The sequence below is a fragment of the Bison bison genome, unplaced genomic scaffold, assembly GCF_000754665.1.
Source record: "Bison bison bison isolate TAMUID 2011002044 unplaced genomic scaffold, Bison_UMD1.0 scf7180017864032, whole genome shotgun sequence".
Classification (NCBI taxonomy): Eukaryota; Metazoa; Chordata; class Mammalia; order Artiodactyla; family Bovidae; genus Bison; species Bison bison.
This window is the reverse complement of record NW_011494604.1, coordinates 7,581,303-7,606,334: the sequence shown is the minus strand read 5'-3', so window position 1 is coordinate 7,606,334 and position 25,032 is coordinate 7,581,303. Positions and strand designations below refer to the sequence as shown.

The following is a 25,032-nucleotide window of genomic DNA, read 5'->3' as shown; positions in this document are numbered from 1 at the left end:
TGGACATGGAACAACAGACTGGTTCCAAATAGGGAAAGGAGTACGTCAAAGCTGTATATTGTCACCCTGCTTATTTAACTTATATGCAGATTCAGTTCAGTTCACTTCAGTCGCTCAGTCGTGTCCGACTCTTTGCGACCCCATGAATTGCAGCACGCCAGGCCTCCCTGTCCATCACCAACTCCCGGAGTTCACTCAGACTCACATCCATTGAGTCAGTGATGCCATCCAGCCATCTCATCCTCTGTCGTCCCCTTCTCCTCCTGTCCCCAATCCCTCCCAGCATCAGAGTCTTTTCCAATGAGTCAACTCTTCTCATGAGGTGGCCAAAGTACTGGAGTTTCAGCTTTAGCATCATTCCTTCCAAAGAACACCCAGGACTGATCTCCTTTAGAATGGACTGGTTGGATCTCCTTGCAGTCCAAAGGACTCTCAAGAGTCTTCTCCAACACAACAGTTCAAAAGCATCAATTACATCATGAGAAACACTGGGCTGGATGAAGCACAAGCTGGAATCAAGATTGCTGGGAGAAATACCAATAACCTCAGATATGCAGATGACACCACCCTTATGGCAGAAAGTGTAGAAGAACTAAAATGGCTCTTGATGAAAATGAAAGAAGAGACTGAAAAAGTTGGCTTAAAGCTCAACATTCAGAAAACTAATATCATGGCATCCAGTCCCATCATTTCGTGGCAAGTAGCTGGAGAAACAGTGGAAACAGTGGCAGACTTTATTTTGGGGGGCTCCAAAATCACTGCAGCCATGAGATAAAAAGACGCTTACTCCTTGGAAGAAAAGTTATGACCAACCTAGACAGCGTATAAAAAGCAAAGACATTACTTTGCCAACAATGGTCCATGTAGTCAAGGCTATGGTTTTTCCAGTAGTCATGTATGGATGTGAGAGTTGGACTATAAAGAAAGCTGAGCGCCGAAGAATTGGCTTTTGAATTGTGGTGTTGGAGAAGACTCTTGAGAGTCCCTTGGACTGCAAAGAGATCCAACCAGTCAATCTGAAAGGAAATCAATCCTGAATATTCATTGGAAGGACTGATGCTGAAGCTGAAGATCCAATACTTTGGCCATCTGATGCAAAGAACTGACTCATTTGAAAAGACCCTGGTGCTGGGAAAGATTGAAGGAAAGAGGAGAAGGGCACGACAGAGGGTGAGATGGTTGGATGGCATCACCGACTCAATGGACATGAGTTTGAGTAAACTCCAGGAGTTGGTGATGGACAGGGAGGCCTGGCATGCTGCAGTCCATGGGGTCTCAAAGAGTCGGACATAACTGAGTGACTGAACTGAACTGAACTGATAGCATGCACACTGCAGAGATTCATTATATTTATCAATTGGTGTTGCTTATCTATTGTCTAAGTCTGAGAAAAAATGGGTGACATGAAGTTCTTTGAAAGCAGATTGTTTACCAGCTGAGCCACAGGGGAAGCCCAAGAATACTGGAATGGGTAGCCTATCCCTTCTCCAGCAGATCTTCCTGACCCAAGAATTGAACCAGGGTCTGCTGCATTGCAGGCGGATTCTTTACCAACTGAACTATGAGGTAAGCCCATTTTAAAATAAAGTCATAATATAATATTTTCTTTAAAAGCAACTGAGACTTTTACTTCTGGAAACATGGAGTAGACTTACTTTCCCCTATTTTCCCCAATAAGTTCAACTAAAATCTGTGAACATTATATAGAAAACAAACATAAGAAGACTGAATGATGGAGAAAAGGCAGACTGACTACAAAACTTAGGAACCAAGGAACCAGTGACACAGTAGTGAGTTCCCTGGGTTTTCTCTTTGCCTTATCTATGGCTTGGAGCAAAAGAGACTGACAGTGGGAGAAGACACACACACACACACACACACACACACACACACACACACACACGGAAAGCCTTATCTCTCTATCTAAATGGCCAGGAAAGAATTCAAAGTCCACACACAAAAAACTGGCCCCACCCCACCTATACCAGCAAAAGCCAAATTCAGAGTCTAGACTATTCTTCTCCATGTGTAAAGAAGGAACCTTATCCCCCAGCAGGAATGATGACACATAAGCTTAAATAATGGAGCCAAGACTTTCATTTCCAGCAAGTAGTAGCAAGCACCCTTTTCCCTGTGGCATCAGTGGAAACCATGTGGAGCCTGGACTACCACTCCCACCGATCAAGTAACAAGGCTCACCTTCTCCTCCTCCATGCTGGGGTGCTGTCAGATGAAGACTATGGAGAATCAGAGCTTTTTACTATCACCTAGCAGTGGTAAGACTCCCTTCCATGGCATCAGTGGAGGCCATGAGGAGAAGAGCAATGAGGCACTTCTAATTCTCTAAGCCAGAGAGTTATCAGTGGAGCTTAGTGGCACTGAAACTCTCACCCTCAACCAGCAATAATGAGAAGCATTCCCCTCCTCAAGTGTCAGTGGCGGTTGAGTTAGGTTACCTGACTTTCCCACTAACTGGCAGTAATGAGCTAGTGCCCTACTCTTCCTCTGCTGGAAGAGTTTGGTAACAGAAGTGGACTAAGATATAAGTTTTAAATAAGATCCAGAGTTTGTAACATAATACCTACGATTTTACTTTTTAAAAGTCATGCCAAAAAGAATAAGAACTCAAACTGAATGAATAAACACAATCAATAGATGCCAAACCAAGATAACAGAGACGTTAAAATAATCTGATAAAGGTTTTAAAGCCATCGTAAAAATACTTTGAGGAGCAACTACAGTCAAACAGAAAACAAATGAAAAAAAAAGAATATCTCAGCAAGAAGTAGAATATCAAAGTAGAGCCAAATAGAAACTTTAGAAGTGAATAATACAATGCCTAAAATTTAAAAAAAAAAAAAAAAACGGAAAATTTCAAAGGATGGGCTCAATAGTAGAATGGAGGGACAAGAAATAATCTGTGAAATGAAAGATTAATAAAAGTGGCCCAAACTGAACTACAGAGATAAAATAGTCTTAAAAATGCTGAATAGAGCCATATGACCTGTGAAACTATAACAAAAGATCTCATTATTCATATCATTAGAAGGATAATAGATAATTTGAATAACCCTAGAACTATCAAGAAAATGGAATTTATACCTTTTAAATATCTAAAATATCTAAGGCCAGGTGGTTTCCCTGAAAAATTTTATTAAACATTTAAAGAACAATTAACATCAATTCTTCACAATTTCTTTCAGGAAATGAAAAAAAGATGAAACATTCCCTAATGCATTTTATGAAGCAAGTGTTATCCTGATAACAAAACTAGACAGACAGTATTTTTAAAAAGAGAGGAAGGAAGGAAAAAGAAAGCAATCAAACTATAGACCAATACCCCTCAGAAATATAGAAGTTCTAAGTGAAATATTAACAAAGAAAAATCAGCAATACGCTAAAAAGAATTATGCAATGTTATCAAGTGGTATATTACAAGGATACAAGACTGCTTCAACATTCATAAATCAATCAATGTAATCCATCATGTTAAGAGAGTTAAAAAAAAAAAAACAGAATCAGATCAATCAATGCAGAAAATATATTTGATAAAAGTTCACACCCATTCATGATTAAAAACTCTCAGAGAAATAAGAATAAAAGGGAATTTCCTCAATTTAACAAAAAGCATCTTAAAAACATATAGGTAGCAATATATTTAATGATGACAGACAATGTTTTCTCCATAAGATCAGGAACAAGACAATGTGTCTATTCTTTCCACCTTATTCAACACAGTACTAGAGTTGCAGTTCGACAAGAAAACGAAATAAACAGCTTACAGAAATAAAAATCATTTTTACGTTATATGGCAAGATTTTCTATATAGAAAATTCCAAGAAATCTATAAGAAATAATCTCTTAGAATTGATAAATGAGTTCACCACATTCACAAGATACAGGCTAAACACTCAAAAATCACCTGTATTTCTATATTTCAGTAATAAACACAAGAACACCAAAAATAAAAATATAAGACAACTTGCAATCATTAAAAAAAAAATGAAATACTTAGGTGTAAATATAACAAGATATGTACAAAACTTGTATATTGAAAACTACAAAATGGTAATGAAATAAAGCAAAGAAGATCTAAATAAATGGAAAGACGTCATGTTGATTGTTTGGATAATTCAAAATAGTGAAAATTTTAATTCCCTACAAATTGATATACAGATTTAATACAATTTCTATCAAATTTTCAATAAGAATTTTTTGTAGATATAAATAACATTATTCTAAGATTTGGAATATGGAAATGCAAATGAACTACAATAGCCAAAACAATTTTGAAAAATAAGAATTAAGTGGGATTTCAAAATTTATTATATAGTTACTTTAATCGAGACAGTGAATGTAGCATTGGCACATAGCTCAGTGAAACAGAATAGAAATCAAGAAATAGGCCCATACAAATATGCCCAATTGACTGTTGGCAAGTATGCAAAAGTGATTTAATGGAGAAAAATAGCCTTTTCAATAAATGGAACAGGAGAAATTGGATATCCATAGGCCAAAAATGATCCTCAATGTAATTCTCATACCTTGTACAAAAATTAACCCTCAATTGATTACACACTTATATGTAAAACATAAAACTTAAAGAACAAAAGTAGGAAAATATTTTGGGACCTATGGTTACCCAAAGAATTCTTAGACTTAACTTCAAAAGCACAATCCATCAAAGGAAAAAAAATGATAAATTGGACTTCATTAAAACTTTAAACTTTTGCTCTGTGAAAACTTTTGCCTGTTAAGAGGATAAGAGTCTATTGACTTAGAGAAAATATTTGCAAGCCACACACCTGACAAAGGACTAGTATCTAGAATGTATAAAGATCCCTCTAAGCTCAACAGTAGAAACAAACAATTCAATTAGATAAGACAAGGGACCTGAAGATGTAGATGGCTAATAAGCTATGGTTTTTCCAGTAGTCATGTATGGATATGAGAGTTGGACCATAAAGAAGGCTGAATGTCAAAGAACTGATGCTTCTGAACTGTGGTGTTGGAGAAGACTCTTGAGAGTCCCTTGGACTGCAAGGAGATCAAAGCAGTCAATCCTAAAGGAAATCAATCCTGAATATTCTTTGGAAGGACTGATGCTAAAGCTGAAGCTTGTATACTTTGGCCACTTCAGCCACAAGAGCCGGCTCACTGGAAAAGACCCTGGTGCTGGGAAAGATTGAAGGCAGGAGAAGGGGATAACAGAGGACGAGATGGTTAGATGGCATCACTGACTCTATGGACATGAGTTTGAGCAAGCTCTGGGAGATGGTGAAGGACAGGGAAGCCTGGAGTGCAATGGTCCATGGGGTCGAAAAGAGTCGGACATGACTGAGCGACTGAATAACAACAATAAGCACACAAAAAGATGTTCAAAATCAATAGCCATTAGGGAAATGGCAAACTAAAACCAGAGTGAGGTATCACTACACACCTATCAGAATAGTTAAAAAAAGATAGTGACAATAGGAAATGCTGATGAGAATGTAAAGAACCTAGATCATTCAGACATTGCGGTACAGCCATTCTAAAAAACAATTTGGTACTTTTGTTAAAAAAAAGAAACATGTAACTTATATACAGCCCAGAAAATGTTTTCCTGAACATTTATTCCTGAGAAATGAAAAGTTACTTTCACACAAAAGCTTATACACAAATATTTATAGAAAGCTTTATTCATAACAGCCTACTACTGGAAATGACTCAGATGACCTTCAATGGATGAATGGTTAAATAAAACATGGCACCGTGGAAAACCAGGGAACACTAATCAGCAATAAGGAAAGAATGAACTCCTGGTACACACGACAACCTGGATCAATTTCCAGAGAAATAGAGTGAATTAAAAAGTCAATCTCAAAGTTTGTATATTGTATGACTACATTTATATAACAGTCTTGAGATGACAAAATTATTGAAATAAGGAACAGATTAGTGGTTGCCAGAAAATAAGGAGGGAGTGCAGATAAAAAAGAAATGGACGCGGCTATAAAAAGGCAAATGAAGGATCTCTTGGGTAATGGAAATATTCTGTACCTTGATCATATCAATGTCAATTTCCTGATTGTGAGACTGTATTATAGTTTTACAAGATATTATCAATGGTACACAGAATTTCTCTGCATTATTTCTTACAACTTCATATGAACCTACAATTATCTTTACCAAAGGAAAAAAAAATTGCTTTAAATGACTATGTCAGACTAGACTATTTCTGAGTAATTTTCTATACTTGAAATTCCATGATTTGAGGGGTCTAAGGATCCATTTGACTCTTGGCTATAAATGGCTACACTATGTCCAGCAGGCAAATCTTACAGATCTGGGCCCCGTGTTCATGCTAGTAAGAGTCTAAGCAACCTCAAATGAGGACAGGTATGAAACTGAACCAGACAGATCTTACACATTTACATCTACCTAGAGATGGAAGAAACAGAGGCCAGACAAGGGACATTTCTCACACAAAATGAATGATTAATGGAAGTATTTGTATTAGAAAGATCCTGGACTTCTAAACAGGCCCTTTCAACTAGAAGAGTTTGTAAATATCTACTGCTCTCACGGACAGCCTGTCCAAACCCTTAAACACCACCCAACCCCAGGCCTTTTGGAACTCTACTAAACCAGTACTGGTGGAAACCAGTATTGGTGGATAAAGAAAATGTGGGCAATCTTAACAAGTAACATTTTACTATGGCAGTGAAGGAAAAGTTGTTCTTTAAAAAAAAAAAAAAAGAAAAGAAAAGAAAGGAAAAGAGCTTTTCTGTAAAGTACCAGATAGAAAATATTTCCAGCTTTGTGGGCTATATGAACTCCCTCACAACTACTCTGTTCTGCTGAGTATGGCAAAAGCAGCTAGAGGCAATCTATAAACAAAAGCAGGGATCTGTTTTCCAACAAAACTCTATTTCTAAAACAATCAGTGAGCCAGATTTTACCCACAGTCCATAGTGTGGAGACCGCCGCCATAGCAGACCATCAGAAACATTTAATGGTTGCACCTGTAGAGACAGTACCTACCTAATAGGGTTTTTATAAATTCAAAATGAAGTATCACTTGAAAAAGTGCTTATGAAAGGACATAGGTCCAAGTACATAGTCAATAAATGCTACTGTTACAATTATTAGGCAAGAATTATAAGTACTTTTTTTTAACCCCTTTTCTGTTTGTCCATCTCTATTTCCCTCAGACTTTAATTGTAAAAATGAGATCACCAGGTAACATTTAACCTAACACATGTTTTATGCTCTACAGAATACACACAACGCTTTGTCTAACTTATTGATTTCTTTCCTGGATTAAAAGGAGTAAGAATGACAACTTAAGTAGTTAAAGAATGACTGATTCTTCAAACAGAGAAGGAGAAATATCGTATGACATCATTTACATGTGGAATCTAAAAATAAATAATACAAATGAACTTACAAAACAGAAAGAGACTCACAGATTTCAAGAAGGAGCTTACAGTTGCCAGGTGTGAGGATGGGAAGGATAGAGCAAAGGATAATTAGGGAGCTTGGGATGAACATGTACACACTGTTATATTTAAAATGGATAACCAACAAGGACCTATTTTATAGTATGTGGAACTCTGCTCAGTGTTATGTGGCAGCCTGAATGGGATGGGAGACTGGGGGAGAATGGATACATGAAAATGTACAGCTGAGTTCCTTTGCTGTTCACCTGAAACTATCACAGCATTGTTTGTTAATAAGCTATACCTAATGCAATATAAAAAGTTTAAATTAAAAGAAGAAAGAGTGACTTTAACCACAGCACTGTTGTTGTTCAGTTTCTAAGTTGTGTCCAGTTCTTTGCCACCCCGTGGACTGCAGCACATCAGGCTCAGCTGTCCTCCACTATTTCCCAGAATTTGCTCATATTCATGTCCACTGAGTCAGTGATGCTATCTAACCATCACGTCCTCTGCCGACCCCTTCTCCTTTTACCTTCAATCTTTTCCAGCATCAGAGTCTTTTCAAATGAGTCAGCTCTCCCCATCAAGTGGCCAAAGTACTGGACCTTCACCTTCAGCATCAGTGCTTCCCATCAATATTCAGGGTTGATTTCCTTTAGAATTGATTTGTTTGATCTCCTTGCAGTCCAAGAGACTCTCAAGAGTCTTCTCCAGCACAATTCAAAAGCATCGATTCTTCAGCTTCCCTGGTGGTTCAGACCGTAAAGAATCTGCCTGCAATGCAGGAGAACTGCTTTCAATCCCTGGGTAAAGAAGATCCCCTGGAGAAGGGAATGTCTACCCACTCCAATATTTTTGACTAGAGAATTTCAGGGACAGAGGCTACAGTCCATGCAGTTGCAAAGAGTTAGACATGGCTGAGTGACTGACACTTTCAGATTTCTTTATGGTCCAACTCTCACATCTGTATGTGACTACTGGAAAAAGCATAGCTTTGATTACGTGGACCTTTGTCAGCAAAGTGACATCTCTGCTTTTTAATATATGTCTAGGTTTTTGATAGTTTTCATTCCAAGGAGAAGTGTCTTTTAATTACATGGCTGCAGTCACTGTCCATAGTGATTTTAGATCCCAAGAATATAAAATCTGTCACTGCTTCCACTTTTTCCCCACCTCTCTGCCATGAAGAGATGGGACCGGATGCCATGATTTTAGTTTTTTGAATGCTGAGTTTTAAGCAAGCTTTTTCACTCTCCTCTTTCACCCCCATCAAGAGGTTCTTTAGTTCCTCTTTGCTTTCTGCTGTTAGAATGGTATCATCTGTATATATGAGGCTGTCTGCCATGAAGAGATGGGACCGGATGCCATGATCTTAGTTTTTTGAATGCTGAGTTTTAAGCAAGCTTTTTCACTCTCCTCTTTCACCCCCATCAAGAGGTTCTTTAGTTCCTCTTTGCTTTCTGCTGTTAGAATGGTATCATCTGTATATATGAGGCTGTCTGCCATGAAGAGATGGGACCGGATGCCATGATCTTAGTTTTTTGAATGCTGAGTTTTAAGCAAGCTTTTTCACTCTCCTCTTTCACCCCCATCAAGAGGTTCCTTAGTTCCTCTTTGCTTTCTGCTGTTAGAATGGTATCATCTGCATATATGAGGCTGTTGATATTTCTCCTGGCAATGTTGACTCCAGCTTGTGATTCATCCATCCTAGCATGTCACATGATATACTCTCCAGATAAGTTAAATAAGTGGGGTGACAATATACAGCCTTGTCTTACTCCTTTCCCAGTTTGGAACAAGTCAGTTGTTACATGTCCGATTCTAACTGTTGCTTCTTGTCCTACATACAGGTTTTTCAGGAGGCAGGTAAGGTGGTCTGTTATTCTCATCTCTAAGAATTTTCCACAGTTTGTTGTGATCCACACAGTCAAAGGCCTTAATGTGGTCAATGAAGCACATGAAGTTTTTCTGGACTTCTTTTGCTTTCTCTATGATCCAGTGAATGTTGGCAATTTGATCTCTGGTTCCTCTGCCTCTTTGAAACACAGCTTGTACGTCTGGAAGTTCTCAGTTCATGTACAATTGAAGCCTAGCTTGGAGAATTTTGAGCATTACTTTGCTAGTGTGTGGGCTTCCCTGGTGGCTCAGAGGGTAAAGTGTCTGCCCGCAATGTGGGAGACCTGGGTTCAGTCCCTGGGTCAGGAAGATCTCCTGGAGAAGGAAAAGGCAATCCACTCCAGTACTCTTGCCTGGAAAATCCCATGGACAGATAAGCCTGGTACGCTACAGTCCCTAGGGTTGCAAAGAGTCAGACATGACTGAGTGACTTCACTTTCACTTTGCTAGCGTGTGAGATGAGTGCAATTGTACGGTAGTTGGAACATTCTTTCGCATTGCCTTTCTCTGTGATTGAAATGAAAACTGACCTTTTCCAGTTCTGTAGCCACTGCTGAGTTTTCCAAATTTGCTGACATATTGAGTGCAGCACTTTCACAGCATCATCTTTTAGGATTTGAAATAGCTCAGCTGAAATTCCATCGCCTCCACTAGCTTTGTTCCTAGTAATGCTTCCTAAGGCCCATTTGACTTCACATTCCAGGATGTCTGGCTCTTGGTGACCAATCATACCATCGTGGTTATCTGGGTCATTGAAGTAGGACACGACTGAGCTACTGAACTGAACTGAACTGAACTGAAGACCCTTTTTATAGAGTTCTTCTGTGTATTCTCTCCACCTTTTCTTAATATCTTCTGCTTCTGATAAGTCCCTACTTTTTCTGTCCTTTATTGTGCCCATCCTTGCATGAAATGTTCCCTTGATATCTCCAGTTTTCTTGAAGAGATCTCTATTCTTTCCCATTGTGTTGTTTTTCTGTATTTCTTTGCATTGTTCATTTAAGATGACCTTGTTATCTGTCCTTGCTATTCTCTGGAAGTTGGCATTCAGCTGGTTATATATTTCATCCCCCTTAGCTAATCTGTAGGTAAGATAGCATCAAAAGAAAGCTCAGGGGGAGTCAGCAAAATTGCATGGAATGGAAACATGACAAAGAATCTGACCCCTTTAGTGATTAACTGAGATTGTTTTCCCCTTTTTCCTTTACTTGGAACAAGCAGAATCTTCCGTTGATTTGGGGGCACAAAAACCACCTTCCACCCTAATTGCCAACTTCATGAATAAACCAACCTTTCCTTTCCAACTAAGACTTGTCTCTTGAGTATTGATTTTTCAAGTGGCAAGCAGAGGAACAGAACTTGGTAACAGAATAAGCCTGCTCTAAGACCTGTCTGGATCTGAACAGGCTGCTCTGAACTCATTATCATCAACAACCTTAGTGACACAGTAAATGGCACTTCTGTGTTCCTCCTGGTAGATGCACCTTTACCCAAGAATCTCTGTTGATTTCAAAGAAAGAATTACATAAGAGAAGGTAGCTTCTTCTAATTATCATTCCAAGATTTTCAAAGAACATGAAGAATGATTGAAGAAATTGTATAGACTGGAGAAGAGATACCTGGAAGGGTAGGGCAGGAGAAAAACAAGAACAATTTTTAAATACCTGACTTGTAGAACTGAAAACTGGCTTTTTTCCAGGAAGTCACCAAAAGCAAAAGAAGTAAGACTAATAAATTCAGATTAATAGAAACATATTTCAGTTCAACACAAGGAAGAGTTTTGGGGTTTTTTTTTTAATAGTCAGCTCTGTCTTACAAGGAAATGATTTGTCTTATTATAAGTTTCCTTCTCTCTGAAGGCACTTAAAGAAAGGTTGGATGAATGAAGAGGCAGGAAAAGGTCAGATAAACTTTGAAGATTTTGGCCTGAGGCTCTGTGGAACAAGTAAAGTGAAGTGCAATAAACCAGGCATCTATTTCTCTCAATTCTAATCATTTTTTAATCTTTTAATTTGTATGCTATTTTATATTATTTTGGAATTTAACTGTAACAAGCTACATTCATCCATCATTCATTCATTTATGTCTTTCAAAAATACATATTGTTTAGTTATTATGTGCCAGGCATTTTTCTAAGCACTGAACATACAGCAGTGAATAGTTGATTAATTAGCTATGAGAAATTAAATAGAAAAGTATATCCTCCTTGGGATAATGAAAAAGTATTTTATTTGCATATTCTTTTATTTCAATTTGCTAATTAATTTATATACAGATTCTTTGTAGGCAATTATTTCAATGACGTTAACTAACATAATTTTTTTTTCCTGCTTTGTGATCTTTGTAAAATTTCAGAAGGAAGATAATTGGTTTTTTCTCCCAGTAGTTTGAAAGCCCTATAATCAAGCATTTATTAAAGAACAGATACTATAGCTGTGGCAAAGGGATTGGAATTTGTTACCAAGATATTAAGGATTCTAGCTTTTATTTATTCCTCCTAGGGTAAAAAGAGCAGGGAGAAGCTAAAGAAAACTTCTCTGAAATAAAATATGAAGTTTCCCTAACCTGTTGCTCCAGCTCTGTTCACCCTTGCACCATGGGACACCTTGTGGTCAAAACTGACCCTTCATATGCACATGATGTCTTTTGCCTGAAAAGCCTTTGGATAAACAGAAGCATCACAACTTTCTATTACTCACTTCCTCTTTATAGTTTCCTGAGTGCAGAATGGCAAAAATGGCATTTCTGAGCATCAAAATCATATCCCTTCCTGCAGCTCCACTTGAGTCTAAATCTCTGCTACTGAAAGGGGTTAGCCAATCTGGCCTTACCAATGTGCAGACCCCCCAAAAAACATGATTTTAGGAACTAGGAAAGACTTGTCTTTAAAAATATTCCTCTAACATACAAAACACAGAGAAGATTTATATGCAGAGATATTCACTACAGTATTATTAGTAGTAGCAGTAGAAAGAAACCTATGTATATAAGAATAAGCTAATCATTAAATAATATTATATAGTCATTAAAATAATGCTTACCTACTTTTAATAACATGGAAAAAATACATGTAATAATATTAAGTGAAGAGAAACAACATAATTATGCAGTGTGATTTCAAATTTAACTGAAAAGAGGTGAAGCACAAACAAAAAAGTCTGAAATATAAATGCATAAAATAAAAATACTAGTGGTATTTGCCTTGGGTGATGGCATCATTGTGATTCTTCTTTTATTTTTATATTGTGCACATTTTAATTATTGAACACAATTAAATTAACTTTTTGATAACAAAAATTATTTTATCTTTAATTTTCATTTTATATTGGGGCATAGTTAATTAACAATGTTGTTGGTTTCAGGTGTACAGCGAAGTGATTCAGTTATGCATATATATATATACGTTTTCTTTTTCAATTTTTTTTCCATTTAAGTTATTAGAGAATACTGAGCAGAGTTCCCTGGTCTATGCAGCAGGTCCTTGTTGGCTATTTATTTTGAGTATACTAGTGTGTGCATGTCAATCCCGAACTTCCACTCTACCCTTCCTCCCCACCTTTCCCCCAGTAACCATAAATTCATTCTCTAAGTCTGTGAATCTGTTTCTGTTTTGTAAATAAGTAAATATGTTTAAACAAACTTTTATTTTTTTTCCATAAGCTAACATTTCTTTTATTTGTAACCCATTTACATTATTTTTTTTAATTTTATTTTATTTAACTTTACAATATTGTATTGGTTTTGCTATATATCAAAATGAATCTGCCACAGGTATACATGTGTTCCCCATGTTGAACCCTCCTCCCTCCTCCCTCCCCATACCATCCCTCTGGGTCATCCCAGTGCACCAGCCCCAAGCATCCAGTATCGTGCATCGAACCTGGACTGGCGACTCGTTTCATATATGATATTATACATATTTAAAATCAGAAAAATAGCAATAAAGATGGAGCTAAGGATTGTCATACTAATTGAAGTAATTCAAAGACAAATATTATATGATTTCACTTATACATGGAATCTAAAAAAATAAAACAAATGAACTTATTTACAAAATAGAAACAGAATCACTGACATAGAGAACAAACTTACCCTTACCAAATGTCAAAGGGAGGATAAATTAGGAGTACAGGATTAACAGATACACATGGCCATATATAAAATAGTTAAATAAAAAGGATTTACTGTATAGTACAGGAAACTATATTCAATATAACAGCCTATAAAGAAAAGAATTCGGGAAAAGATACATATACAGAGAGAGAGAACATAATTACTTTGCTGTACACCTGAGACTAATACAATATTGCATATCGATTATACTTCAATTTAAATAACTTTTAAAAATAAAAATAAAATTGGAAAAACAAACATATTTTTAAAGTCCTTTTCCTCCTCTTCTTAGATATGCAAAATATCTTCAGAAAAGCTCTATATTTTACATTTACTCAGGCAAAAAAATCACAGGGGATCTAACCACTTTAAACTTTATTTGTTCAGTTCAGCTACACTACTATTTATTGGCTAGAAGGGAAATTCCATTTGTCCATTTGTACTTTTTTGTCTAGACCTTCCAATTCCCATTTATTTAACTCCAGGTAATAGCATCCAGTACTCCAATTTTCTTCTGTCAAACCTCTTCCTACCACCCTCTGCTGATGTGCTTCATGTAAAATTGCCTCTGACCCTGACTCTTGGACTGGGAATGTGATTAAAACCATGATATTCTCCTGTCCACACTAATAAGTTTGAAAAGAGGAGATGATCCGATCAGAGCCAATGAGAAAATATGAGTCTTTTTGCTCTTCTATTTTATTGAGAAAAGAGAAAAATTCTATATATTATTGAGAAATAATTTTATTTTTTCCATTGACTTAGTACCTGGAGATATATAATACTGGAGTTGTTAGAAAACCCCATACAAAGTCTGAGACTAAAACAAGCAGGACCAAATGAACAAAGATCACTTACTTGAAAGTAGGAAATCCTCTCTGACACAGCAAAAATGCACTGATGCTGGGTGGATCTTCTACCACTTACCAAGCATGGGTCTACAAAATCACACTCATGCAACTGTGAAGGGAGGAGCAAGAAAATCCCACCTAAGGCCAATGACAGACAGAACTGGCTGCCATGGAAAGGACAAACAAGAATATTGACAAAGCATCATTCCCTGAAGCCCAAATACAAAAGGACTGGCTAGGATCACCCTCTGTGCCCCTACTAGAAGCCTAGCACCAAGCCAAGTAGTAAAAAGCCAAGGAAGCCACACTGGTGGAGGGACAAGAGCATCACCACTTCTGTGAAGCTGGCAGGCATGGATGGCTGGAAACTACAGGGGAATCTGGGTGACCTGATTCCACAGCCTATGCCTCTGTTCACTTCTATGCCCAAAAGATCAGAAAGCTATGACTTTATAAAAGAGACCTGGAGGTTTTGTTTCTCACAAGTTCAAAATGAACACTAAGTGTGAAATAGCAGCTAAACTAGTACACACTACCTTGGGCTTATTTACTAGTTGTAGTGGTGCTGGTGGTGGTGGTAGTGATAGTTATGGTTAGTGACAGCAGTAACCGAGGTGGTAACAGTAATGGCATCCAGGAAACTATTGGAGTTAGAGTGGGAGTTTGGGAATCAACCTGTGAAGTTTCAAGATCTGTTTTTACTGCTTCTTAGCTTCCAGATCTGGACAAATTATATATTCTCAGTACTTGCTTTTGTAAAATTCGGTGTAACAACTTAACTCAGTTAGGAAAGAAGGAAAAAACTTATAATATTTGCACAGTCTTCATCTTATCAGAAACATATTAAGCAACGTTGGTGTTCTGTGTAAGATGTAGACATGAAATAAGATGCAGTACCTGCCCATACTAACTCACAGTCTGTTGGAGGAGAAAGACAAACACATTATTACAAAATATAATAAAACACTCTATTACAAAACCCAGTGAAATTGCTATAGTAAGAGTTCAAACACATTCCAGACAAGGAAGGGACCAACTGTGACCCAGGGACTCCCAGATGGCTTAAAGGAGGAAGTCAGATTTGGGATGAGTTCTGATGGATGGGCAGAACTCTGAAGACCAGATATTAGGGTGAAGACATCTTCCTGGCAAAGAAAGTATATAAAATATTCTGGGAAGAGCAAGAAGGCCATGTTAAGGTGATCAGAGAAAATGGAAAGTAAAAAACTGTCTCTTAGAAGTGACTAAGGGAAAGACCTGCACAGGGTAATGTGGCATCTAAGCTAAGAGATCCTTATCATGCTTGGTGATCAAGCCTGATCTTGAGACTCAAAGTTTCAAAAATCCAGAAATTCAAAATCCTGCAGCCATGGTTCCCCCAAGAAGCTAGCAAATTATGGAAATACTAAGGTGATTATGGTCTCAGCCAGAGCCCTGTGTGCACAACCACTACAAATCAGAAAGTGTCCTGGCCCGAGGGACATAACATTTCTCTGGAAAGCACATTTGGGCCTCCTTCTGCTCTTTATCTTGATGGGATATCTAGGGCCTAACTGTGTTCATTGTCCATAAGAATAGCCTCAGGCTGAGGACAGATTTGAGGAGGCGATGTTCACCCCAGCCGTGATTTTCAGGCAATTCACCGAGATTTTCATGATGGGCATCTAGAAATACGTGTAGCCCATTTAGGTAGGTGGTCTCACTCTGTCTAGTCTTCATAAGGCTTTGAAACAGACACAAAGCGTTGCAGCTGGCGCCTAGGGTGACTTTCCTCTGGACACAACGCCAGATCACCAACTCTTCTGAAGCCCAAGTCCCTGTGCTCTGTGTCTTCTGTGGGCCTGAGGAAGCTGTAGATTCAGCCTTGGTTAATTATTTACTGATAGTTTTACTCTTGATTCCTTTATTCATGAGTAATTCATAAAGCAACTGCCATAAATTTCCAGTTCCCACTTACTGTAACGTCTCCAGAAAAGTCCTTCTTTTCATGACTAAAAACAATTCACAGTACTTTTAAAAACTCAAGAATATCACTTAAATTTCTTAAGACATTTCACAGAGATTTTATCCACTTGTTTTAAAACTTTTTAAACCATATTTTTATGTGTGTTGGAAAGGACCCCAAGAAACCATCTGCATTGGTCCCTGGCTCAAATCAGTAAAGTATTATTATCTCCATCTTGTAAATGAAGTGACATCAAAGAGAGGTGCCCATGATCTACTTTAATAATGACAGAGCCAATACCACGGTGCTGGTCTCCAGATTCCTAATGTGGTGTTTCTTTAAACTATGCCCTGCTGTTTTGCAACCATTAACAACTAAAGTAGTGTGTCCAAAATTAAACAAAACCGAGGCAGTAAGCTACATGTTTAAAGCAGGAACCCAGGCTATAGCCTTCTATTTCCTGAGCCAGATGAACCTAGACATGTCATTTAATTTCTCTGTGCCTGTTTCTTCATTTGTAGAAGAGAGATGCTCATTCCTCCTAGGGTGTTGAGAGGGTTAAAGAAGTCATGACCTTGTAAAGTTCCCAGTCCAGATCAAACACCATGTAAGTATTTGCTACAGCTATTGCCATCCTCACTCCCAACCTGTTCCTATTTTTCCCTGTGGGATTAAGTGATAGCACCATCTTTCTCCCATTGGAAAAGTAGGAACTTTAAAGTCTTCCTTAGTAACTACTCATCCTGTTTACCCCTTCTCTCTTATCCCATGATCTATGGATCATGAAGTCTTTTTAATTCTAATTTCTAAATATCTCTTAAATCCGTTCTCCACTCAGCATCCTCTTTAACAAGCTATAGTTCCATCCTGAATCTCTTACCTGGACTGTTTCAAACACTCCTTCCTTGACTTTCCTCCTCCAACCAAACTTCCTCACCCCTGATGTAACATCGTTTGGAAAGGAAAATCCTACCATATGAATTCCCTGTTTCAAATTTTCCAGTGGCTTCCCCATTGTGCCCATCAGGCTGATATCACAATAAGTTCAGCTCGATCATCAAAGATTCTAATTTAGTAGGTCTGGAATGGGGACCTATGGATCAATTTTTTTAATGCACTCTCCAACTTTATTCTGGTATTTTTTTTCATGGACCGATGTTTGGGAATCTGTGGAAAAGACAAAATGTACACTCATTAGGATGTCTCATAAAGTCCTTCACAATCTGGCCTTAATCTACCCCTCCAGAGAAAATGAATGCCCTTTTTTCCCTTTGGATTGCTCTTTGACTGAATTGTTCCTTCTTTGTGCTCCCACAGCTCTGTATGCGTAAGTCTCACAACAATACCTATTTCAGCACAATTTCACTACATCTCACCCTTACTTGACCCAATTGTAGGACCAACTACATGAGCATGTGGCTTGTGCAGTCACAAAAGGCCCTGCTCTTGGAAGGATGCTCTGCTAGAGTCATCCTAAAGTTCATAATAATTGTTGAGCCAGAGGTACCTCATTTTTATTTTGCACTGGGCCCCACAAATTACATACTTGGCCCTGCCCATTCATCTTTGAACTCCTTGAAAACAGAAACTGTTTGCTATTCACTTGAAATCCTCTTTAGTTAGCACAGAGGATGCTTGGCACAGAGGAAGGGTTTGGTAAATATTTGTTGAATTTATACATGAATGGATAAAAGAGTAGAATAAGGTATCTCATAGGAAAATAATGTAGTATGGCTAATTAACTCCAAAGAATAAGCTTTGTTTATGATTGATAGAGAGAGCAGTCGATTGATAAATTCACAAGATGACTGACAATCCCCAATAAACGACATAAATTTCCTAGGCTTCTCTTTATTCAAACCATCTCATCCTTTGAGCCCTGCTGCCTCCCTGTTCTTCTCAGAATACAAAATTGCAGGTTAAGGGAGCTTGGTCTTGTGCCATCAGCTATGCCCTGAGTGTTTGCGCCAAGCACTGTACTATATTCTGGGGACTGGGGAAAGGGGAGAAGGAGGCCATAGAAAGGTGAACCAAACAGGTCCTTATTATCAAGAAGCCATTAAATCTTCCTCTTCAAGAGTTTTAATCAAAGATGAGTTGACTTCATGGGAGTTCTACAGCAATGAATCAAGAATAAAGACACTAGACTTGGCCAGTGGCCCGGCTTCCTGAACACTTCAGCTGACAAAATGTCTCAGTCTGAACACAATTCCTCCACTATGAGACCGGTGGGTTTGCTAGTTAACATTGGCAACCAACTCGGAGGTGCTCAACGAGCATAATAAATAAGTGGCTATTGAGGTGGGGGAGGTGCTGTTGCTCCCTGGGGTTAGGGAAGAAAGGGCCAACATCAGCTATCAAAGTGAGCCCAATAATTGCTGAGGACAGATGCCCCTGACTCACGCTGAAGGCACCACAGGACTTCCAATGTGGCAAAGACCACACACCACCCTGCTGCCATATTATGTGCCTGTGGCACTAGCTTCTTGCTGCTCCCAATGACTTGGAAGTTCAGAAAGAGTTGCTCTTGCTTTTCCATATTCACTGGGAAAAGTTACCCAGTCTTCTGGGTTACCCAGTCTACCAGTCTACTGGAAAATTTATAGTTACCCAGTCTACTGGTTGATATAATATCAGTGATAACAGTAAGATAATCTAGTAAAAATAAATGCTGACAAACATATAGATGTGTGATAACTTTCAAATAAAGGAAATGAAAATATAATACGGCCACAAAATATCACTTTCACATTCCAGATGAGACAAAGGTTAAGCCTGATAGTGCTCAACAGTGGCAAGTATGGTAGAGAAAGTAAGCATTCTCAAAAAAGACTGCTAGTCAGAGTATAAACTGGTACAATCACAATCTTAGGGAGGGCAGTTTCGTATTAAAATCACATATCAATCAAAACTTAGAATACACATCCCCTTTAAAGCAGCAGTACCTTTTTCTAGGACTTTTCCCTGAGGAAATGCTCTGATGAATATATAAAAATACACACACAAAATTGTCCGTCACAGCCAAAAAATATTTAGAAATGACCTAAGCGTGCAACATTTGAGATGTATTTGATTTAGTGCAGTCCATCCAAACATAATTTAAACATTAAAATGGCTATATGAAGCTGTAAATATCAAAAGGAAAATATGTCCCTAACATTTTAAGTGTAATGAAATGGCCAGCTTTAAAAAAGAGTATAAGTGGAATGACTCCATTTTTTTTTAATGTATTTATGATAATGTGTATATATTCTTTTAAGAGTAGATTGTGACTGTCTTTTGATTCAGCATGATAATAGTACAAAAAAAATGGATGATATACAAATATAATATTCTTATTTATTTTATTTTATTTTTTAAAAATATTTATTTATTTGGCTGGGCCAGGTCTTAGTTGTGTCATGCAGGATCTTCAGTATTCACTGTGGCATGTGGGATCTAGTTCCCTGACCAGGGATTAAACCCCTGCCCCTGCCATAGAAGTGTGGAGTCTTAGCTACTGGACCACCAGGGGAATCTCAGTATTCTTATTTTATTCAGGCAGTCTCAGTGAACTCCGGGAGTTGGTGATGGACAGGGAGGCCTGGCATGCTGCGATTCATGGGGTCGCAAAGAGTCGGATACGACTGAGCGACTGATCTGATCTGATCTGATCTGATGGAGGAGGGAGAAAAGTCTTGAAGAAATAATATGTGCTGTAGTGTATGGGTATAAAGTTAACAACCGGTCTTCAGGTGGGGCAGACAGAAGTTCTCTGCAGCACCTTTTGATTTCCATGGCATAAATACACCCAACATTATTAATTTCAAGCTACTAATGTGGCATCACTGAATGCAGAGTTGAGAAGAGATGCACAGTAGCATACCAATATGTTGTATTTCCATGATACAGATACAACAAATAAAAATAATTGCAAGAATATAGATAACATTAAAATGTAGTGAAATGCTAGCAAGTGATAAGTTTTGTATATGCATTTTTTATAAGTCTGGAAGGAGAGTCACCAATATAATAATATTGATCATGTCTGGTTGGGAAGTTCATGAATCATATTTACTTCATTCTTTACACCATTTGTATGTCATTGCAACATATTTTACAATAAACATATGTTACCTTTATAATCAGAAAAAATTTTCAAGGCTTTTTTTTTCTTTTTTAATTGCTAAAATCCAGGAAGGAAAAAAATCAGGGAACACAATTTTTAAAACAAGTCTCAGACTTCCTTGGTGATCCAGTGGCTAAGTCTCTGAGTTCCCAATCCAAGGGGCCAAGGCTTGATTCCTGGTCAGGGAACCAGGTCCCACAAGTCAGAACTAAAGAGTCCACATGCTGCAGTGAAGATGGAAGATCCTGCATGCCGCAACCAAGACCTAGCACAGCCAAGTAATTAAATAAACAAACAAAAATATTTATTTAAAAAAGTCTCACTGGAATAAAGCACTTCCCCATGAAGGAGTCTGATTTCACTAGAGTGTAACTAAATATGATAGGGAGTAAAGTTTGACTCAATTAAATCATATCTTTGTACAGTCATGGTATAAGGAAATGAGCACTCAGTGTTTCTAAGACCTTTCCAAATATAAATATGTAACATCTGCATTTGAGATCCCAGGCCATCTGATGCTCTCCTTTTACAAATAAGGAAACTGAGTCCTAAGACTGGTGGGTATTTTCCAAATTAAGCACTACAAAGCTGATTATTAATAAAGAACCTCAGCACCTCTCCATTTATAAATGGTTTCTATAACTTGTGAATAAAAGGATATATTCTTCACTTGTCATTTTTTAATGAGAAGAGACGACCTTATTCGGTGAGGAGGGAGGTGGCAGTATGCATTCAACTGGTTAACTGCTGAAGCCCTGACTTTTATTTTTGGATAGACACCAGCTTATGATTCTCCAGAATTTTATATTTCTTCAAACACTTCCACATAAGAACCCTGTGAGACAAGTAAGAAAAGGACTACACCCGTTTTACAGGCACAAAAACAGGCTAGAGCAGGCAAGTGGCTAGCCCAAGGCTAGTGAAAGCCTGATCTCTGGTCCCACTCAGGTGATGTCTGGGAGACCGTCTCCTTTCTGAGGCCTCTCAGAGGCAGTCATTTGGGGAAATCTTCTCTGAAGTTCACTTTTCCCCCTTTTCTGCCTTATCCTCCTAACAAGTGCTTTCTTCCATGGGCTTCTGTCTCAATTTACACTTGAGGATATTCATTTTAGGTCACCTAGAGTGTCTCTTTCGGAGAAGGCAATGGCAACCCACTCCAGTACTCTTGCCTGGAAAATCCCATGGACGGAGGAGCCTGGTAGGCTGCAGTCCATGGGGTGGCTAGCAGTTGGACACGACTGAGCGAGTTCATTCTCACTTTTCACTTTCATGCATTGGAGAAGGAAATGGCAACCCACTCCAGTGTTGTTGCCTGGAGAATCCCAGGGATGGGGGAGCCTGGTGGGCTGCCGTCTATGGGGTCACACAGAGTCGGACACGACTGAAGTGACTTAGCAGCAGCAGCAGCAGCAGCAGCAGAGTGTCTCTTTAGTTTTTAGCTTATTAGTTCTAGAGTGGAAGATAGTCCCAGGCATCATTAGGCCTGGAAATATTCCGTTCTTCTTTATTTGACGTGAAGTCTAAACCCTAGAATGTTATTTTCCCTGGAAACTTGCAGTAATTAGAAAGCCAGAAACTATAAACACTTGGTGTGACACATTTCTAGACAATGTTGATTTGCTAAAAGGAACTAACATTGAGGCCAAAGGAGACAGACTGACTCAGGAAATACAAACCATATATAACAACAGATCCTGGAGAATCTAAGCAGATCAGATGCTCCTAAACTTTGTTCGGTTAAAGGAGGAAGTGTGTTCTCCTATTAAGAGTACCATATCCAGGACTTTCCTGGCTACAGTATTGGTCCAGCCAATACTCTGTGCTTCCACTGTAGGGAGTGCAGGTTTGATCCCTAGTCAGAGCACTCCAGTGTTCTTGCCTGGAGAATCCCAGGGACGGAGGAGCCTGGTAGGCTGCCGTCTATGGGGTCGCACAAAGTCGGACACGACTGAAGCGACTTAGCAGCAGCAGCAGCAGCAGCAGCAGCAGCAGAGAACTAAGACCCCACATGCCTTGCAGTACAACTTAAAAAAGAAAAGGCGTGCTATATCCTCTGCAAAAGCTGAAAAAGGCATCACAGGGTGTAGTGAAAACTAAGTTAGTTAGTGGGCAAAAAAACTATTTTGTAAACTAAAAATCACTCTTAAAATGTGTGGCATACATTATCTTGCTAATTTTTGATGCTTGCTGTTCTGGGTGAAGGGAGCGGGGTGGTGTGTTTAAAATGGACAGTGTCAGACACAGTAATAGGCAGGTGGCCAGGTTTCTCCAGGCTGAGCAGGCTAGAGAGCTCAAGAGTGCATACTAATTGCTGCACCTCTGCCGAGACTGGCGGCTAGATGACTCCTCTCCAGAAAACACAGTGTGCTTTCCACGTCAAAGGCCCTCTCCTAACAGGGCTTTCAGTTGCATGCAAAACTAAGCTGACACCCGAATGTGTTGACTGAGTGATACCATTGTGAAGGTGACCTACTGACAACATTGCTTCAGTAGACTAGGTAGGCTACAAAAGGGAGACTAGTTTCCCTGGAACTAGAAATGTCCCGCCAGCAAGTAGATAATTCTTCATGACTCTGGAATGACAAGCTGTGGAAGAGAAGAAATGAGTGTACAGGAAAAGAGTAGTTGTATTTCCAGCTGAGGATTTGAGGGAGAATAAAAAAAAACCCTTAGAGGGAAGCAGACTTTGCCTTCTTGTGAATAATATTAAAAATGTGGATCAGATTTTCAAGTTAATATAGAGAATTTTCTCAAGTTTCTAAACATAGAGAAAACACTTTGGAGGGAAAGGGATGAATCAGAAAAAGGGATGGATCAAAAACATGGATCAGAAGGTCACTTCTGGTGACATTTGTGTAGGGCCTAAAGGCAATTGTTATTTGGTAGTCAAATCCAAAAGAACTAAGGAGACAGTTAAGAAAGCCATATAAACTTGGGAGACTTTGATTCCCTTATAAATGTTTCAGCTTTGATAGTAGAAGGGATCTACTTTTGAAGTTCCAAAAAATGTTGTTGCTATAGGAACAGGTAAGCAGATTAGACTTGAAAGACCAGTTTAAGGAACAAAGAATTTAATAGTCAGGGCTAAAGCAATTAACCAAGAAAACAATTTTAAGTAAATATCTTTGGGGTTTGTTACTTATATATTTACTCCAGGAAAATAGAAATGCTACTGTAGAATGAGAATTTCACATTTTAACATTTTAATTACACCATTTCTGGCATAAAAGACTATGCTCACACAATTAGCAGAACGGCCTTATTAACAGAAGTACACATTTCTAACTCTCTCTTGATTAGATTGTAATTGAGAAATACAGCTTTAATTTCAGCAAGAGCATAAGAATCATCTTTGATTTTCCTACAGTTTCTCAGATGGGAACATACCTAAAATAAAAGAGACTGTGAACTCCGGAAAATTTTCTGTAACCAATCTGTATGAAGGGAACAACAAGTAAAATTCTAGAAGTAAAGAGAAACGTACGTAGGCTGATAATTGTTACTATTTTTATATGTTTTCTGCCCAGACATCTTTGTGAACACAGATATGTGAGCAGAGGAGGTCAGGACCCCATTGCCCTCTTACCTCTCTGAAGATGTGCTAGTCCTTCCTATCAGGAAATATGCTGCTCCCAACATCAGGGATTTGCTAAAATTAGTAGGTTTGGGCCAGAACTGGCTATACTGATGAGACTCGAAACAAATCATAAAGTAGCATTGTATTTCTCTCCCTTTCAATTCTACTTCAAAACGTTCTTGATAAAATGAATACAATATTTTTAAGCCTACCAGATTTTTGGAGTCAGAGGTTACATTTATGGGAAAGGAAGGTTTCTTGTGCATTGTCTTTTCTCACATTGTGCCAAAATCAAATCGCACAAGTGTGTGTATGAGCATGTGTTTGTGTGTATGAGTGTATGTAAGCGTGTCAGCGTGTGAGTGTATATATGTGTGAGTGTGTGTGTATGTATGTGTGTGTGAGTGAGTGAGTGTTGGAGGCTGGGCAGTGGAAATGGAAAGAGGCGGAATGTGGCAGGAATCTTACCATCTCATTTTCTTCTCCTTCATTGAGCAAAGCGTGCTGGCCCTTCTCAAAGTGGTCCCCCATGGAAAAGCGATTCCACTCCTCCCCGACCTTCCGGAACAGATGCGTCCAGGTTGAGTTTGAACTCGCCCAGCCACCGCCGCTCTCCCTCTCCAGCTGACTGAAAGAGTTAATGCGTTAACAATCCTCCAGGTTAAAACTCGCTCTGGAGCACACACCTTCTCTCAGCAAATGACAGTACTTAGGAAACCGAACTCCTCCCACGAGCCACCCTGTGCTTGGAGGAATTTCTGCCGGCTCCTGGCTAACTGCATTCTCTCTCAGCCGCTGTCCCAGAGGAGGCTGCTCCCATGCTGGTCTTTCTGTACCCAACTTACAGGGAAAGAACTCATTGCCTGCACAGTGCCTGCCAGCCCAAGACATCTGACTGCAAATCCGGCGGGACAATGCAGAGTTGGCAGGACCTCTCCAAGGAGTGGGCAACAGGCAAAAGGACTCTAACAGAGCTGCAGGTTTTATCTGATTCATGAAAGCCCCAATCCATCGACTTTTAATAGGATCTTCATTCATTTTGCTTACAAAAGGTAAAAATTGTGACTAATCCTCTTCAAAAGGTATTTGAAATCACATTTCTCTGTGTGTGTAAAAAA

The 25,032-nt window shown here is 38.7% G+C and overlaps 1 protein-coding gene across 4 annotated transcripts in view; it reads right to left on the bottom strand.

Annotated features, from left to right (window-relative positions):
• ATP13A4 (ATPase type 13A4) overlaps window positions 1-24,797 on the bottom strand; it is a 124,089-nt gene extending 99,292 nt beyond the window's left edge. For 3 of the 4 annotated variants that reach the window (XM_010834402.1, XM_010834404.1, XM_010834406.1), the window contains exon 1: window positions 24,383-24,743. In XM_010834402.1, coding sequence (XP_010832704.1) covers window positions 24,383-24,445 — 63 coding nt within the window. In that variant the 5' untranslated portion in view covers window positions 24,446-24,743. The other variant, XM_010834403.1, reaches the window with a different exon arrangement.
• Between the last annotated feature and the right edge of the window lie 235 nt (window positions 24,798-25,032).